Source organism: Synchiropus splendidus, chromosome 7 (genome assembly GCF_027744825.2).
Source record: "Synchiropus splendidus isolate RoL2022-P1 chromosome 7, RoL_Sspl_1.0, whole genome shotgun sequence".
NCBI classification, from domain to species: domain Eukaryota; kingdom Metazoa; phylum Chordata; class Actinopteri; order Syngnathiformes; family Callionymidae; genus Synchiropus; species Synchiropus splendidus.
The window spans coordinates 17,599,150-17,617,120 of NC_071340.1; the positions used below are offsets into that span (position 1 = coordinate 17,599,150).

Genomic DNA, 17,971 nt, shown 5'->3' on the forward strand with positions numbered 1-17,971 from the left:
GCAGCATGCATAATAATAATAATAATAATAATAATAATAATAATAATAATAATCATAATTGCACCTCGTTGTAGATGGATTCCAGGAGGCGAGTGAACATATCTTTAAGGTCATCCACAAACTGACACCTCACCTTAATTGCGGAGACACAACTGAATAACCCATATTTAAATTTAAAAACTGAGTTTGTAAGACACCGAAATCAATTAACACCAATTACGCACGCGAGTGGGCAATGGCGAGAATAATGTTTACACCAGAGGCCATTTCTTTTTTTGCAGCAGATTTGTTCAACAAATTCACAAGGCACAATTCAGCCCATGCTGCGTTTTGTTTTTTATTCTAAGGTAACGGTACCAAACTAACGGTCTCATTCCTGCCGCTGAGCGCTTTAAAGATCGTCTAATAAGAAGACGCCTGACTAGAAGGCATGTTTTCTATTTTCTAAAACTGCAAAGTTTGTCGATACGCGCTTCATTTTCGGAATCAGATCAGCTATATAGGAAGTCTTTGGAGATCACTCCGGTAAAGCCGTCGCCTCCGTGCACTTTTAGATCACCTGATGTAGGGATAGGGAGCGTCGTCAGAGTGAGATGTCTTTCATCTTACGGCGCTCTCTGCTTACATATGTCCAAGTCTTTGTGCCTCTCGGATCGACTGAAGGAAAAACAGCTGGATCTGCAAAAGCTAACGCTGCTGGCCCTCGGTGGCCACGTCGCTCCCTCAAGGTAAAGCACCTCTTCTTCTTCTTTTAAACACGCGGCAGACGCTTGATTCCAGCTTGATCTCGCTTCCCTGGTTTGCCCCGGTTTTCCACTCGGAGAGTAGTTAGCTTTCTCGTTAGCATCCCTAGCTTAGCCCACTGAGCTAAGTAGCTGCATCTTATTACATGAGCGGATTAAGGTTAAGGTTAAGAAGCGTGACAGGGCGAGGAGAGGAGGAAAAGCCGCTGCTTACCGCCTTGACACTTTCCATTGTATTGAAGGAGGGTGAGTTCCCTTCTTCTTCCAGATGATCTTAGTTTCTGTTATTTATAATTCTGAAATAAATTCTTTTTAGGTTTTTTTTATTCTGTTTTGGATCTCCATTCTCAAATGTGTGTCTGTGTTCACATTGTGAGTCAAAATGTTTTGAATTGTTTGGGTTATAGAAGGTGTGTCATTAGAGTGACCAAAACAGAGGTCAAGGGACACCAACAGAGGTTACTTGAGGTCATCAGGGTTGTAAAGAAAATGCTACTTTCTAACATTGTGGTTTTGTTTTCATTGTCATTTTGTCTTGAACAAAAAGAAGGGTTCCATATTGTCCTGGCTATTTTTAAAACACCCATGCTATTGTTGTGGTTCATTTAACCTGCCACATTCCCCAGATTCTGAGCGATAAAACACTTGTCTTGATCCACGTCTGTGATCTACTGCTGGATCACTCTGTCCCTGCTGGACTCCCCTAGATCTAGAGGACAATGTCATGACAGCGTTTCTCCCAAGATCTGATCATGGGCATCGAAGCAATGATTCTTAAGATGATATCAACTCTGGACTCTTGAGCAAGAGCTCGCAGAACTCAAAAACCTGTTCTTCACCGTGAACTTCTTGACCCTTCTCCGCTCAGTTCCAGTGTACCAAACCCATTCTTGTGCCCCTGCACTGTCCAGCCTCTGCTGCCACAACAATCCCACCATTACCGTGCTGCGCTGCAGAAGAATTTGCTTTGGGATTTGAGCCAACACAGCTTTTAGCAGATGATGAATTAGCGAGGTTTCTTTGCATCCGTCTTTCTCTTCCTTTTTAGGAATGTTTTAGCAGATATGAGTCACATATTGTAGGGTTAGTAGGAAACTGGTTTCACCAGTTGACTATTCTAAATCTTATCACCTCTGAAATGATTCCTGTGAAGAGACTTTTGATGTCTGTGTTGTGTGTTAGTATCACTCATTTGGACCAGTTATCGTTTAAAACACTTGAGTTATTGTTTTATTCTTCATCTCTGCATTTGCTGTAGTTATGGATGCCAAATAGCCCTAGCAAACATCATGGTCCCTGGAGACTCCTCCTAGCCTGTGTCCATCACCATAGCAAACGATAGGTGCTGATCCCTCAAACCTCTCTGTGACTCTCACAGTGAACTTCACCTCTGCTTCGCTGCAGACTCAACGTCATCTGTGTGATGTCCAGGTCATATTTACCTGTCTGTCGTGCGTTCTGTTGAGAAGGTGATCGGATGCAGCCTGCCACCTCTCCAGGACCTGTATGTCTCCAGGACCCAGAGACGTGCAGGTTGGATCAGAGCCGACCCTTCTCACCCTGGTCATGGACTGTTAGTTCCTCTTCCCTCTGGCAGGAGGCTACGGTCCATCCAGACCAGAACCTCCCGTCACAGGAACAGCTTCTTCCCCTCAGCCATCAGACTGTTGAATTTGTAATCAGCCTTTTCTGTTTGTGGGTTATTTTTATTTTTATTTTTATTTATTAACAACACTTTATTTCAAAGCACTTTCCTAGTTGGTGTGACCCTCACTGACCATGGCAATAAATTCTATTCTGATTCTGATTCTATGCCAGATTCACAGCTTCACTGGACAAATTCATGGTGGCAGTTGAGCCAGCAGAACGACTTTGGATCGGCTGCACTTGCTCCTGAAAATCCAAATGCAAAATATCAGCAGGTTTGACAAGACTGGTCTGTCTGTCCTATATTCAACCAAGTCCTTAATCTGAGAGGCTCTTCCACTGACTCACACACTGAGAGAGTGTGTGTGTGACGACGCCACCGCAGGAGTTCTTCATCTCCGTTTGTTTTTGTCTCAGTGCCTGGCAGGAGAGGAGAGTCAACCCCGTGGGTGCTTTCATTTCTGATGTTGTTTTTGGGTCCGGCTGTTGTTATCAAGCTGTTTCCCAAAGCTGCAATCAGAGGTTTGGTCCGGGCCTGTTCAGTTCTGTGGCCGTGCCCACACTGTCTGGAAAACACGTGCCGACTCAGCACTTGGTCCGAACGGCTTTTGTTCCCAACATGTGTGACCGGCAGAGACGCTGGACCTGGAAAATAAAACCGAGCGTCAACGTAAACATCTGATTTCAAGCTTTAATCTCTGACTCCACATCAATGGAGATTGTCATTGGGAGCGACTAGTAAAGACAAGCTCAGACATGAGTCCGTCACAGATCTGGAAACGTTTGGAGGCAAAGTTAGGGAGCACAGTCGGTTTGTGGACAGGAGAGACTGCTGCACCAGGAAGAAAACAAGCTGGAGGTTCAGATTTGACATGATTTTTCATTCTGTCAAAATATCACATTTTATAGAGAGAGAACAAACATTTGTTGGTTTACACTGAGGTGTGATGGCCTTTTTTGGAAGGTGATGTGGAAATACATGGATGGCTTTCAAGAAATTGAAAATATTTATATAGTTGTATTATGAAATAAGGTCAGCCCGGTTTGCAACTTCTTCTCTCATACATGTATTACTCATAAATGCACCTGTTTTAAAAGTTCATGTTTGTTTCATGTTTCAAGTATTTATACTTTGACATTGCTGTGATTCCAAGATGGAACAAGGTGACCCACTGGGCCAGTTCTGCTGTTCTCCGACCCTGTTTCTGGTTCTGTGGTGAGGTGCGTGGTTAAATCCGCGGCGTGGCCGGTCACGCTGCTGCCGCCTCCTGATTAGTGCCGATAATCCCGCGTGTTTGTGTCCTTTGATCACAACAGCTCAGAACCGTCAGCCGGGTTTCGGAGCGGAACTAGTCCGGACATTCCCTTTTAAATTCAACTATTGTTCTGTTAGAGAGCTGAACTCCTGAGAGTGTGATCCGTTTCCTTCCGAATTTCATTTGGCATTTTTCCAGCTTTGCATTGATTGGATTTTGTTGTGAATATGGACCTATAGCTGGACAGACTTCCATATACATGACAGGTGTCTGTTCAATAAACCTACTACTTACTATGAATACGAGCGAACTAAAGTCGCTCCTTCCTTCGTCCGCTGGAATCCGTCGCTTGTGTCTCACATGGCTCTCATGGTTTGTCTGCAGCTGGCGGTGAGGCTGATGATGGTGTGTGAAGATGGAGGCTCCTGAATATCTGGACCTGGACGAGATCGACTTCTCCGACGACTCTGTGGTACGTATGAGTGGTTGCACGTTATTCAGGTGAAAACCTGACCTGAAGTAGCTGAAATCCTCGGTCCAGAACTTCCTTTGTGTTTCCTCCCCAGTATCCTGTCACGTCCCTGAAGAACATCCCAGAGTTGTCCAGGAGAAGCGACGCTCCAGCCGAGGAGAGACCAGGTGGAGTGGAGTGCTTCTCCAAACCTCACACACCAAACTAAATATCCCAGACCTGTCTGACAGAATCGTTTGGTCCTCAGCTCCTGCCATCAACTGGAGTCGTGGGGTCTCATCCCACAGCGGCGGGGGAATCAAACCCACCGGCATCGCCGAGGTCCACAGCAAGTTCCGGCCGGTGAAGAGGGTTTCCCCTCTTAAGCACCAACCCGAGACCCCTGAGACTGAAGCTGATGGGAAAGTCCCGGGTCTGGGGGAAGCGAGGGAGTCGGTCAAGGATGAGCACAACTCCAACAAGCATGCGTCCACCTCCGTCAGCGTCCCGGCAGGAAAGCCCAAAGTCCCGGAGGGCTCTGCCGGGGGGAACAACCCTCAAGCTCTCTTCGGCGAGCTGGAGCACTACGACCTGGACATGGACGAGATCCTGGACGTGCCTTACATTAAATCCAGCCAGCAGATGTCCACGCTGCCCCGCGTCCCACTCGACAAACGCTCCGCATCCAGCAGTAACCTCAGAGGGGGCACTCTGGAGAGGAACCGCAGTCTGAAGACTCACAATGAGCCTCTTAGTCTGGGCAGCGGCGGCTCACAGACCCCGGTACGACTTCTCAGTGATCAGAGAGTGATCAGAGTGATAACAGCTCAGATTAGTAAACAAGTAAACTGCTATAAAGGGAGAGGGAAGGGAATCAAGGTAGTAGATAGTGAGTCAAAGGAGAGCTTCAAACCATTAAAGTCCTGATCTGAACGTCTGAGACCTCTCGACATCAGTTTTCTAGTGTGATATAGACTTTCTAACTAGGACTGAGAGGGTTAGTGGAGTGTTCTGCTGCGATTGTTTTGGTCTTCTTTTACTCAATTTCAAATCTTCCACAGTATTGTGTGTTGTCTCCGGTCAAATGGTCGGACCTGAGGAAGTCCAAGTCCATGGATCCTGACATGCACCACCTTCACCGCTCGCCGTCCCTCAGTGGTTACCAGCCGGAAACGCTCTCATCCTCCAGCCTCCTCAGCTGCTCCTCATCGCTCTCCTCGTTCTCTGATGCAGGTGAATCTGTGGGGGGGGGGGGGGGCGGGACCGTGTTCTCACCCTGAATGTTAATAAACTCTGGTGTTCATACAGACAAGCTGCTCTCCGTCCGGGTCTACCCAGACTCACAACCCCAGAGACTCGGCGTGGAGCCGTCGGGAGGTCCGGGGGCGATGTTTTCCCTGCCGGGCAGCAGGCAGGATGCCTCGAAGTCATGGTCCACTGGAACAGCCGGGGGGTCGAGAGGGTTCGGCGTGGGTGCCGGAGGGGAGCTGGACGAGGAGTCCAAGAAGAACCAGAACATCATCAACATCATCAGAGAGGGACAGATGTCGCTGCTGGTGAGGGATGCCGTGCCGCAGCACAGTTTGACTCAAATGATATCTGACAGAATCCGTTCAAACAAAGTTTCACAACTGTCTGTGACTCTCTCCTCTCAGCCTCACCTGGCAGCTGATAACCTGGAGCTGATCCGCGACGAGGACGGCAACAACCTGCTGCACATCTCAGCCTCGCAGGGTCACGCCGAGTGTCTGCAGCATCTCACCTCTCTGATGGGGGAGGACGGGCTCAACGAGCGCAACAGCCAGCAGCTCACCCCCGCCGGCCTCGGGGTCAAGGTGAGATGTGACCAACGTGACGTGCTGCTCGCAACCCTGCCACCACTCTGTCCCTATCTCACCGCTCCAACACCTTCCTGGAAGATCTGCCTCTGTTTTCTGTTACTCACATTCTTTACCCTGCTGTACGCCAAGTTTGTGAACCACCCCGACTTGTTCACAAGTCTTTACATGAGGAGGAATAGTCCTCATCATGAGGACATCATGCTCCACAATAGTTTTGATAGGTCACCTCCACTGTGTCGACCTCAGCGAGGAGGTGGATTCCTGGAGCCTAGAGAAAGTAAATAAACACCGAGTTGGTCCCGCTCCGGCTTCCAGGAGCCGCTTCGGCTGCCAGACAGGAAGTGTGTTATCTGGAGACAAGTCGTGCCGTGGCATGCCGGGTCCTGATTGGCTCGAATCTCCCGGCATGTTTATCCACTCAGATTAGCCGGATGACAGATTTCCAACGTGTGCATGCAAGCATATAACGGTGCATGTTACTGGTCTCATGAGGCCCGTTCAGTCCGTGCAAGTTTTTTTTGATGGACAGGGTGAGAAACTGAAGTAACTTTTCTGTGACTGTGAAATTAAAAAGTCCCACAGATGTTTGAAATCAGCTCAAAATCAAGGCTCTCCAATTGCAGTTTCACACAGTGTCCACTTGGGGGGGCACCTCCTGAACTAGTTCCAGAGTTCAGTTAGAGCAGCAGTGTTCATGGTTGACCACAGTGCTCTGTCTGGGTCAGGTGACTTGGTAAATGTGGTGTGCTTGCTCAGAGTTGTGTGTTTCTGACATGAAAAGTCACACCTGTGTGTGCAGAACGGTCACCTGGAGTGTGTAAGGTGGATGGTGAGTGAGACCGAGGCCATCGCTGAACTGAGCTGCACCAGAGAGCACCCCAGCCTGATCCACTACGCAGCCCGACACGGACAGGTGACACATCACACGTGAATAATCCACCGCACAGAGGGAAAGTGACATTTATTCCACTCCATTATTGTTGTTCAGATGAGCCGCTGCCTCGACAGTAAAACTTGTTGGCAGTGACCTGAGCATGGAAACCTGATGTATAGTGTTTGCATTTTGTCTTGGACTAGTCAAGCTACTGATGTTATTTTAATGTGAGGTGTATTAGTTAGCCTACCACGCTGCTACCACAGAGCAGGACAGCAGCCGGAAAAAGTGAAAGTCAACCCTGTGGGTAGCACTGCTTTGCCCAACTGAGAGTTTAGTATATTTCAAAGTTGCTCTGTGTGTGTGCAGGAGAAGGTCCTGCTATGGCTGCTCCAGTTCATGCAGGAACAGGCCATTTCTCTGGACGAGGTCGACCAGAACGGGAACACCGCTGTCCATGTGGCGGCTCAGTACGGACACCTCACCTGCATTCAGGTACCAGCTCAGCGGTCGCATGACCCACCCTTGTGACCGGGTAGGTGACGTGTGGGTGTTTGTGTGCAGACCCTGGTGGAATATGGCTCCAATGTGACCGTCCAGAACCAGCAGGGGGAGCGACCGTCGCAGTGCGCAGAGCGGCAGGGGCACACCACCTCGGCCCGCTACCTGGTCGTCGTGGAAACCTGCATGTCGCTGGCGTCGCAGGTGGTCAAACTGACCAAGCAGCTCCAAGAGTAGGTTCTGATCCTCCTGCTGCAGTGTAGCAGCACAGTGCAGTTAGTGTGTGTGTGTGTGGATTGATTCTGGACTGCTGGGACGTTGCAGGCAGGCGGTGGAGAAAGTGGCTCTCCAGAAGCACCTGCAGAGAGTGATGGAACCCGGCAAAGCCGAGGGCACCCCATCCAGGTCGCCCAGGTAAACCTCAGGCCTCCTCCACGCCGCAGTGATGTGGTCTGTTCTCCCCACATGCTCAACTGTTTTGGTGTCCTCCAGCTCCCACCAGCCGTCGGCCGACACGTGGCAGGAGATGATGTTGACAGCTGAGGGAACCCCGGCAGACGGGCAGTGGATGGTCCGTCAGGGTGGGGCGGGACCCGACTCCGTGTTGCGACAGCTGCTGGGGAAGGACGCAGCAGACCCTCTCAGGGAGCGACCCCCTGTGGTGGGCGGACTGAGCAGGGAGGGGCCCAACTCCACCGGTGCCCGCAGGCCCGGCCTGGCCGAGAGGCGCGAGCTCAAGCTAGCCAGGCTCAAACAGATCATGCAGCGGTCGCTGAGCGAGTCTGACACAGACGGGTACCCGCCGGAGGACGGTAAAACTCCGACCGGCGCTCCGCCAAACACGGCTCGACCCGATCGGCCGTCCCACCTGCCAATCACAGAGGAGCCTGTCTCCAACCATCTCCAGCTGATGATGAAGAAGCATGTGCCTTCCTCATCCTCTGCTGAGAAGAAACTGGCGTTTACCGGCGGCGGGTCCAAGTCGGTAGATGGTTCTGTTTACAACCCGTCCCCGACGTCCAGTGATCCCGAGGCCGCTGACGTCAAAACGCCGGACTCCTGTGACGACGGCCAGAAAGTGGCCACCAGCCCCAAGAGCGCGCTGAAGTCTCCGTCCTCCCGCCGGAAGACGTCCCAGAACCTCAAACTGCGGGTGACCTTCGACGAGCATGTGCAGAAGAGCGCCGCCCAGGAGCCCACCAAAGCCTCCGGGAAAGACAGGACTCCCACAGGTAGCACTGAAGGCAAGCGGCCCTTCGGGGCCTTCCGCTCCATCATGGAGACTCTGAGCGGAAACGCCAACCACAACAACAACAGTCTGTCAGCGGCGGGCAGCCAGAACTCACCAGGCAGGAAGTCTGAGGGCAAAATCAATTCAGGAGGAGCCAAGAGCAAGAGCAAGATCAGCAACGTCTGAGACACCAGCGCCCTCTGGAGGACAGCCAGCACATTACACATAGGAGATGTTTCTGGCAGGCTAAGCACTGATTCTGGCGCCCTCTAGTGGCTTCCCCTGTTTATGTCAAGAGAATCTCACGTCAGTTTCAGGCTGAAAGAAAAGAGGAACTGCATCATGAGTCTCAGGAGGAGCAGTTCGATCTTAAAAAAAAAAAATCTAAATCTAGTGCCGAGTCAGAGACCAGGTGACGCACACTCACTTAGCAGTACCTCAACAGTCCGCCCTGCAGCAGTGGCCCAGATTCCATAAGTCATTGCTTCACCTGCCAAAAACACCTGTTACTCGGCGACAGTTCTCAGCCGACGTGTGTGAAGAGACTCTGGCTTCGTCAAGAAGCTTGTTTTCTATCAGGACTGCAGTAGTTTTTACAATCCTGTGGAGGTCTTTTTGTGTTCAGATTCTTTCTTTCTACATTGAAACATAGACGCCTCTCACACCGGACACCATTCCTCAGTGATCACAGGACGTGCATTTTAGAGCTATGGTGAACCCACCCGGGACTTCAAAGAGCAACTTATGTACTGACTTTTAATATAATACTGGACCGTGACTGAGCATTTCAGTCTGTCTCTGTTCGCACTGAACTCTCTGTGATATTAAATATTTGCTCTAGAAAATGTGCATAAGCCCCGCCCCCTCAAACTCGCTTTGTTTCGTGGGGGCTGAAATCTCGTTCTCAGCCACTCTGCTGTGATTTGTAAGTTAAAATCCCTCACAGCTGAAGCCCCACCTCCACAAGCTGACCTGAGCCGCCCTGTCCGCTCCCTGGGTTCTTTAGAGAGGAACACACGCTGGGCTCCTGCTCGAGTGGTCCAGACCACACTGTGCCTGACTCTCAAAACCTCTCATTCACTGAGATTTCAGGCAACAGAGAAGTTTATGAAGCAATAACTTTAAAACAGAGCCTCATTATGATGAGGGACTCACTGCATCATGGAGAGGACTTTAGCACGATTCGGATGAGAAAGTTGGGTTTGGAGATGTGTAGTTAGATAGTTGTGCTTGAAAGAACTTTTGTGAAGGTGAAACCTGGCCACAGGTCTCAAGTCAAGTGATTGGATTGTGGTTTGGTCCTGACTGTGACTGCAGGCTTTGCTTGTTCCATCTCATGGCCCATCAGAGTTGAGATGATCTCTTTGATCTCTCGCTTTGATCTCAACTTGCACCTCAGGATAGTCAAAAAGTCAGTGGACGCTTGAGGCTGCACCTCCGTGAGCTAGCCACCAGTCTGCAGAAGTTTGAGGATGTAGGTGTGTTTTGGTTGACAGAAAAACTTGGGACCCTCGTGGGGGCAAACAGTTGCTTTGAGACAGAGCTCCTGATCCAGCTGCTGCACTGCACCCTGCTTCTCTTCTGCCCATGAAGGGCTCTTCAGATCCTGACAAACTGTCCGGTGTGAATTGCGTCTCCATCAATATTGATATTTATGTTCATGCACACAATCGTATCCTTCAAAAGTGCACATGGAGTACGTGCGACAGTATTTTTAAAACCACTGTATGTAATATATTTAATTGGTTTTATTATTGTTTGTATTGTATTCCTCACTTTTTTATGACTATGCAGTATTTTATTTTTATTTTATTTTTGGCATGAAGTAGATTTAGGACGAGACGAGGAGGAAGCACCTTCGACGTGTGTGTGATGTTTTGTAAGGCTGAAGACTTGACGTCTGGAATTAAATGTTTCTACAGAATTGATTCTGGATGTGTGGATGGTTGCAGAGCCCAGTAGATAGGGTGCTGTCTCTAGTCCGGAAACACTCTTTGGTCTCGGAGCTGCCTCTCCAGTTGTAGGTCTTTCTCAAGATATGCTCCTTTGATCACCCACTTTTGATGGATCACTCTTCTTTTCCGGGTTCTGACTCGGGTGTCGTGTAAGTCTGACACACACTGTCAGGACCACACCGTGTTTCCAGCGTCCCTCTCTGTGGCCCGCGCCACATGCTGCAGCGCAGCTGATCAAGATGGATGCGGTGTGTGCATTGGTCTCCGTGGTAATTTAACGGACGATACATAACCACCCCTGTATTTATTTCTCTGTGCTCCGGCTGCATCAAAAACAGTCACTTAAGGCCGCAGGATTTATGGTGTTTGGGTGGCAAATTGGCCGGTGATGGTTCCCACGCCGCGGCGCAGGCCTCCCCACGGAGGCTAATGGGGTCGGCTCTAATAGCGTCCCTCAATCATCGACGGGAATATGAAACATGAGCCGGCCGCCTGACAATTAGCAAAACAGCACAGAGACGCGCGGCGGTGACGTGCCAGCGCAGCCGGCTTTATCCCCGCTGCTCAAAAAAAAAAAAAGGAACTTATTTGTTTAGCTTTTTTTCTGTGCGTGTTTGTGTCGGGGTACGGGGTGAAGCTAAACTGATAAATTAGACCTCGTTTATTGGACAAGAGTTTGAGTGGAGACCCAAGGGCCCGCGCTCCTGGTGGAGGCTGCTAATTGGTTCTGTGTGCGAGAAGGAGGTGTGTGTGTGTGTGTGTTTGGTCAGGCGGCTGTGTTTAGGGCGCAGGCGGGACGTTTGGCTGATGCTAACAGCAGCTTGCGGGGAGCGTCTGCGGCACACGGACGAGACAAGCGGCGGCTCTGACAGCCGGTGCGAAGGGGCGGAGGAGTCATGTATAGATTTTTGTGTCTGTTGTTTTGGCTTATTTGTGTGCTTCTTTTACTCAGTCAATCAAATTTAATTGACACCGCTGGGCTGGGGCCGGGGGCCCCGCGGCGTGCTGGGATGACAGGTCTTTAATGCCAACGAGAGGCGAGCAGGTTCTTCTGCTGGTGAAGGATGGAGGCCGACCGAGGCCGGTGACAATTCCTCAGCCGTCAACTGCATTAACTGATGGAGCAGCGGCGATGATGGATACTAATAAAAACAACCTTTAAGGACAAAAAAAAGAGGCTAATGAGACAGCGTCAGGTTTTGTGGCCGGATGATAAACACCATTCGTCTTGTGTCTGGGTTTTCCGAAGGACGTGCGGCGACATTAGCATGTGCATCACGCGCACATTTGCATTTGGGCCTCGACAAGAAGTCGAAGACGGGTTCCTGGACGATGAGGGGAGCCAGGAAGAGACTCATTTTTCTGAGATCCAGGTGAATATATGGAGGTTTCCTGAGGAGTTTGTGAAGGTCGGCGTGTCCCCTCACTTGCGAGGTTTCTTTGCTCCCATATCTGAACCCTGATGTCATGACAGGTGAGGGTCAGGATTATTGGCCCATGAGGAACTAGAGGTGTCGCTTTGAAGGAGTCACCAGTTGAGCCGATGGCCAGTTTGAATCTGGCTGAGGAACCTCTTGAGAGTCCTCAAGTCAAGAGACAGTTAACTAAACTGTCCTTATCGAAGTCAGGCATGTTCAGTGGTCAACTCGCTTCAACCACATGCGAGGATGGACCCCTACTGGTGCTCAAGCCCTTTTCCCTGCCTGACAAAAGTGGCCATTCTGTAGCGGTTTTTCCTTCACTCTTAAATTCTATTTAAGAGTGAGATATTTCTGCGATGGATGTCCTGTTTTCTTGCACCAGGCCCCCCAAACATCTGTGCTTCTACCGTGATGGGGTGGCTTCGCGAGCTACAGTGTCACCAGTGCAGCCCTAGAGGGCGACAGTGAGTCTCCTCCAGCTGTAGTTTGGCATTTAGAGTCGATGTTGTTGTGTGAAAACAGCTTGTTAAAGTGTTTGTTTGTCCCCGGAGGCTCGGCGAGGACGAGCCGTGAATAACCTCCAGTAAACGTCGCCTCATTTTCACTTTCCTGCCGCTGAAATTGATGCTTTCCCTCTGCCAGCGCCGTGACAGCGGCTGACGTCCTGGAAAATGTCACAAATAAAGGAAGCAGAGGGAGATGATTGATTTTTCTTTTGCATGTTATTTCACAACTCTGCTGCTTTTCTTCGAGTCGCAATGTGAGAAGGGGTTCGCCAACCCTGACACTCCAACTGTTTCTGAGAAGTGGTCAAGTAAAGGTCATAGAACTGTATTCTTATTCCATGCTGGAGGTGAATTCTACTGGCTGTTGGGCCTCGGCGTTGCATCCTACTTCTGCTTCCATTTGAGGCTTGTATGGACTCGAAACCTCCTCCAAAATGGCACCAGCCAGGTTGACTCTTTCACTACGACCTCAGAAAAAGAGCCCTCCGGTGTTTTTTAGCGGAACATTCCTTTATATTGTCCTCATGAATCTCCGCGTAACAACATTTCTGTCCATCTTTGTTCCGCGTTGACCCCAGACAGCTCGTCTCTTCTCGCCAGCACGATGAAGTAATAGTCAAATAAAACTCTCTCATTGCGCTGAGGGGTTCCCCAGGGGGGAGACACTTAGCTGTCCCACCCCCAGGAGGGTCCCCAGACCCCACTTTAGGAGCGGCCCACGTTTATAGGCTGCTCTAATGATGCTTGTTTGTCCAGCGGTCTGTAAATCACACGGAGGTCTGAGCACGGCGGACCGTCTCACACAGCAGATCCATAACTGCACACCAACAACATAAAAGTAGTTTTGAACTGCTCCGGATCATCTTTAACTGGGCTCTCTGCAGGTGCCACTGGGGGGTCCTTCAAAATAAAGCCCACAATATGATCACTCTCCAGTTTCCAGGTTGTTAGGGGCTGAAGTGCCACAATTGCTTCTCATCTGCAAACCCCTCAGGACGATGATCCAGGGCACATGACCCCCCTCAATGCGCCCCATCCATGGCAACGGTAGTGAATGAAGCCTAGTCTTCCTCAGGAACATCTCGGATCAGATGGCTCCTACCATGAAGTCCTGAGAACCGCCTTTGCAGCCAGGACTCCTCCAGGGAGCGGCCGTCCCTCCCGGCTGAACCCCCGGCTGCTTCATCCTCTTCTTCCTTGCTTCTCTGCTCATTTATTTCGGCGGCTAACCTTTCCCGCCGAGACCGGGGAGAACTAGTTAGGCCGAAGACAGACGTCCAGGACAGCAAACGAGAGGCACTTCCCACCGCGTCATTATTTCACACACACACACACACACAGCCGATAAACACATTTTGGGGCGCTTGGAGCGATGTTTGTTGTGAGGCGACAGCTCCCTTAACCTCCACCATTGACCGCCCAGCGTTCCCATTAAGGCTGACTGGGAAGTCCGCTGGGAGGAAGGCGAGCGCGGCCCGGAGCCTTTAAAAAGCAATCGGCTGTGTCTCGGAGTGTTTACGCCGCTGATCTGGCGGCTTCACCGCAGCCCCCGTCCAGAACTTGATTTGTTGAAAGCAGTTTTGACATTTTCCCTCAGCAGTTTGGGGTTTCTGCTCCCGGTCGTTTCGTTTGGTCGCCAGAGGGTTGAGTCGCCACTGTGCTAAGCTAATGTGGCGCCAGGAACATACCTCACTTCAGCATACTAGACTGAATTTCTTTTTACTTTAATTCAAAGAGTGTGGTGTTTTGTAGCCTAGCGTCTTTGTGGCTGCAGTACCCACGACCGTCCAACAGGTCATGGACAGAAAAAAACGAATAAACATGTTTCATGAGCACTTCCACCTGATGTTGAAGCTGAAGTGGACAGAATGGGTCAAAGGTTAAAGCTTCATTATGAAGCCTCCAGTTGATTCGATCATTTTCCGCCTGTGTTTGCGATGCAATCCTTGCCTCCCGCTCACGTCCATGAACCTCTTGTAGCCATTCCCAGGCCGATGCCATCAGCTGACCTCCAGTTTTAACAGTTTTCCAGGTGAGACGTCCACCTGACGTGAAGACCACCCACGTTTCATAACTGGTCCAGAGTGAGCAGCCAAGTCCGTTCTAAAGATCTATGTTTTACGCTGACGTGGTTTTAGGTGCAGCAGAACCACTCCTTCATTCACAGGTCTGACTTTTGTAGCAGGAGCCCAAACTTGAACCTGAATAGGTCGGAGATGCTAAGCTACATGTGTGACCCAGAAACGGATGAGTAGGTGCACACACAGTGGACCGGATTGTGCATCACCGGCACAGAACTTGGGACTTTAAATCACCATTTTCATTCCATGGGCAGCGTTCATGAGGGGCCATCTCAGACCTGGACCCCCCACATGACCTCACATGGACCACAGATTGAACAGAGAATAAACAACTTTATTTACACACTAAAATACAACGTTCCCACATCTTGTTGATTTAAACCACGTTCACACGTTGACCAGCATCACAGCAGAAGCCGGTCTCCTGGTCCGGTCACTCAGGTGGACTCACTTGGCCAGGCAGAAGGGGCAGGAGTTGTTCCGGCTGGACTGGAGCCAGGTCTTGATGCAGTCTCTGTGCACTGTGTGGCTGCAGCTTAGCGGGTGGCGACTCTCTGGATCGACAAAGTTCTGGCACATGAGGCACAGCTTCCGGCCAGCGGCGCCCTGATGCCTGTCCAACGATGGAGGCCTCTGGATCGGACCCAGGGCAGCAGCGGCAGCAGCTGGACGGCCAATGCTTACAAAGGAGCTATCTTTCGCGGCCCGTTTTAGACACTGGTCCACCACCTCGTCGATGGACAGGCCAGCCAAGCTCTTGCGAGACACCTTCACCTGCTGGAGCAGCGATGTGAGCTGGGCTCTGCTGCATTGTGGGTAATGAGCAGCAAGCTTCTCCAGAATTTTCTCCAGTGTGCTGGCAGCACTGGAGGGAGGCGGGGATGGAGCAGCGGCAGGAGCACGGTGGAGGGCGGGCATAGCCGGTGCAGAGGGGGTGTGAGTGGGTGGGGGGGTCGCTCGACTGTGGGGCAGGGAGGGAGTCACTGTCGGGGGCTGGAACTGGGGCACGCTTTGGTGATGGGGTGGTGGTTGAAATCGAGGTGCGGGGTGGAAATAGTTGGCCTGTCCCTTGGGTGGGATTGGCTGGGGTGCGGGGGCCGAGGGGGGAATGGACTGGGTCAGCTGGTTGAATATGAGATCGGCCTGCAAGACAGAGCGCAGAGAGGTAAAACAAGGGAACCACAGTGGATTTTTCCCGGCCGTAAACGGTCGTACCGTGGGGACCTGCGGCAGCTCGGGCATGTTGATCCTGGGCAGGGAATCCAGCTCTCGACCCTCCCGGAGCTGCCGCAGGACTTCGCGGTAGCGGTTCTGGAGCTCATCCATGTTCTTGCGGACGACGTCTTCTTTCTTCTCCCAACTCGACCTCTCTTGATGATACTGCTGTGGGAAGTCCACTCTCAGATTGTTCAGGTAATCTCTTAGCTGGAAAGAGGAAGTCACATGACCTGAGTGCTGCTGCCGCCCTACAGAACCATCCAAACACACTCTACCTACCTCCTTCAGCCAGGACTCCATACAGGCCATGGCGGCATCTCGCTTCTTCTCCACTGCGATGATCTCATCCTTCAGCGCCTGAAGCTCCGCCTCCTGCGCCTCCTTCTTGAGCTGCTTTGCCACCTCTGTCAGTTGCATCAGCTCCTCCTGCCAGACCTGATACTCCTCACACTGCTCCTCAGTCAGCTGCTCCAACTTCCTGTTGCTCTCCTCCAGCTCAGTGGCCAACCTGCGACCAGGAAGGGGGTCAGCGTGGAGGAGCGGTGTCAGCGAGGGCCGCGACGTCTCACCTGTTCCTCTCCTCCTCCACCTGGCACTTCTCTGAGTTCAGCTCCTGCTTCTTCGTGAGGAAGTTCTTCCTGGTGGACTTGGAGTTGTTCAGCTGCAGTTTCACCCTCACAGAGTCCACCTTCTCCAGAAGAGCCTGAAAACGCAGCCTCAGTCTCGATGGAGTGGCTGTGACGGAAGGTGCTCACCTGGTGCTGTCGCGTGGCCTCCAGCTTCTTCTCCTGCAGCTGCAGGACCTGCGTCTGGTGGTCGTCTCCCTCCTTGCTCTGCTTCCTCATCAGCTCGTTGTGCTGCAGCGCCAGCTCGTTGCTCTGCTCCAACAAGAGCATGACCTGCTTCTCCCAGTCTGGGTCAGTGTTCACCGTCGCCTCCACGGTGCTGAGGTCCGTCTGGACCCCCTGAGCAGTCATCTGCAAGTCTGGGGCTGCAAAGGAATTAGACCAACACAGACTTCTGTTTCACTTACAGAGAAATAGAAACTTAACACACTTCCTGTCCAACTCCACAAAACGGAGAAAAAAGAGAAAAACAGACATTCAGAATTTAAAAAACAACTACCATTAAATCCTTATTCATACTATTTATACGATGGATATTGACGAGTAGCTGATTTTTCCTGGTAAATTTTAAATCGACTAAATTTCTACTTATTTATCGGAATGCCAGATAATAAAAAGCCAAACACCCTTTCAGATCGGCAGTGAGTTTTTCGTGATAAGAAGCGGAATTCTAACCCGTTGGGGTCGGATACATCGCTGTGCCTTCCAGGGTGATGTGAGTCAAGAGTTCCCCGACTTCCTGGTCCTCCTCTCGGCCTGGATATTCAAGCGCTCCCGCTGAGGCCCAGACTGGTGCACCACAGCTAGCCTCCATGCTCACCAAGAATGCAACTAAAACCAGTCAGATAACAGTGAAATCCATCAAGAATGACTCCACCCGACACTTCTATTTTCGGTTCCGAAGAAGTGGTACTGGATATCCTGCGGGTGTGTCGATGAAAACCATCCGGGTGAAACAAGCCAGCCGACAAGGTACCACTCAAACAAAGATCGTCAATTGAATTGCAACATCGTACTCTGACGCGAATTATGACATTTATTATCGACGCTCTAAATTAGACCTATGCGGCCCGGGACCAAATGCGACCCTTTGTCTGTGTTCATGTGGCCCTCATGAAGTCAGAGTGAAATCTTGAAATTATTTATTAGTTAATACTATTCAATTCTAAAATATAACATGACGATTTTGGGACTTTCCTTTCTATTTCCCTTTCATTTTCAATACAATTTCCTGCATGGATTATATTATATAGGTTTGACAAGTTTATTTTGTAATAATGTTTCATGATTTTCACATCACCCCTGCTTTGACATTTGCTACTGAATAGATAATCTTAATAACGACGAAAATCCTTTAAATGTATCTAGAATCTAGTATCATGTCAAATAACCCACTTTATTCGGTGATCACACCTTTTGAAACTTATATTTCCACGATTTTCTTTTTTATTATAATATTTATTTACTCTCTAATGTCATATTTTTTCTATATTTCACTTATTAATGTCTTCTATCTTTGTCTGATGGACCCTCAAAACGTGCTTGAACATTGCTGAATGTTTGTTTTCAAATAAATGACAACACATGTAAAATATTACTTTCAATTGGTCATCAATATGA

At 50.3% G+C, this 17,971-nt stretch overlaps 2 protein-coding genes across 2 annotated transcripts; one reads left to right on the forward strand and one right to left on the reverse strand.

Annotated features, from left to right (window-relative positions):
- The first annotated feature begins 561 nt into the window (after positions 1-561).
- On the forward strand, positions 562-10,774 carry sncaip (synuclein, alpha interacting protein). The gene is made up of 12 exons (XM_053870686.1): positions 562-728; positions 4,031-4,118; positions 4,213-4,285; positions 4,366-4,880; positions 5,159-5,330; positions 5,406-5,653; positions 5,753-5,932; positions 6,738-6,851; positions 7,182-7,307; positions 7,377-7,546; positions 7,638-7,727; positions 7,806-10,774. Exons 2-12 carry the CDS (start codon positions 4,062-4,064, stop codon positions 8,728-8,730), a joined length of 2,670 nt encoding a protein of 889 aa, XP_053726661.1. The 5' UTR covers positions 562-728; positions 4,031-4,061; the 3' UTR covers positions 8,731-10,774.
- A 4,060-nt stretch (positions 10,775-14,834) lies between these two features.
- On the reverse strand, positions 14,835-17,459 carry rnf214 (ring finger protein 214). The gene is made up of 6 exons (XM_053870719.1): positions 17,027-17,459; positions 16,481-16,716; positions 16,295-16,428; positions 16,005-16,233; positions 15,723-15,932; positions 14,835-15,650 (listed from the first exon to the last, which is right to left on the reverse strand). The coding sequence occupies exons 1-6, from the start codon at positions 17,163-17,165 to the stop codon at positions 14,955-14,957; spliced, it is 1,644 nt and encodes a 547-aa protein (XP_053726694.1). The 5' UTR covers positions 17,166-17,459; the 3' UTR covers positions 14,835-14,954.
- Positions 17,460-17,971: the final 512 nt, after the last annotated feature.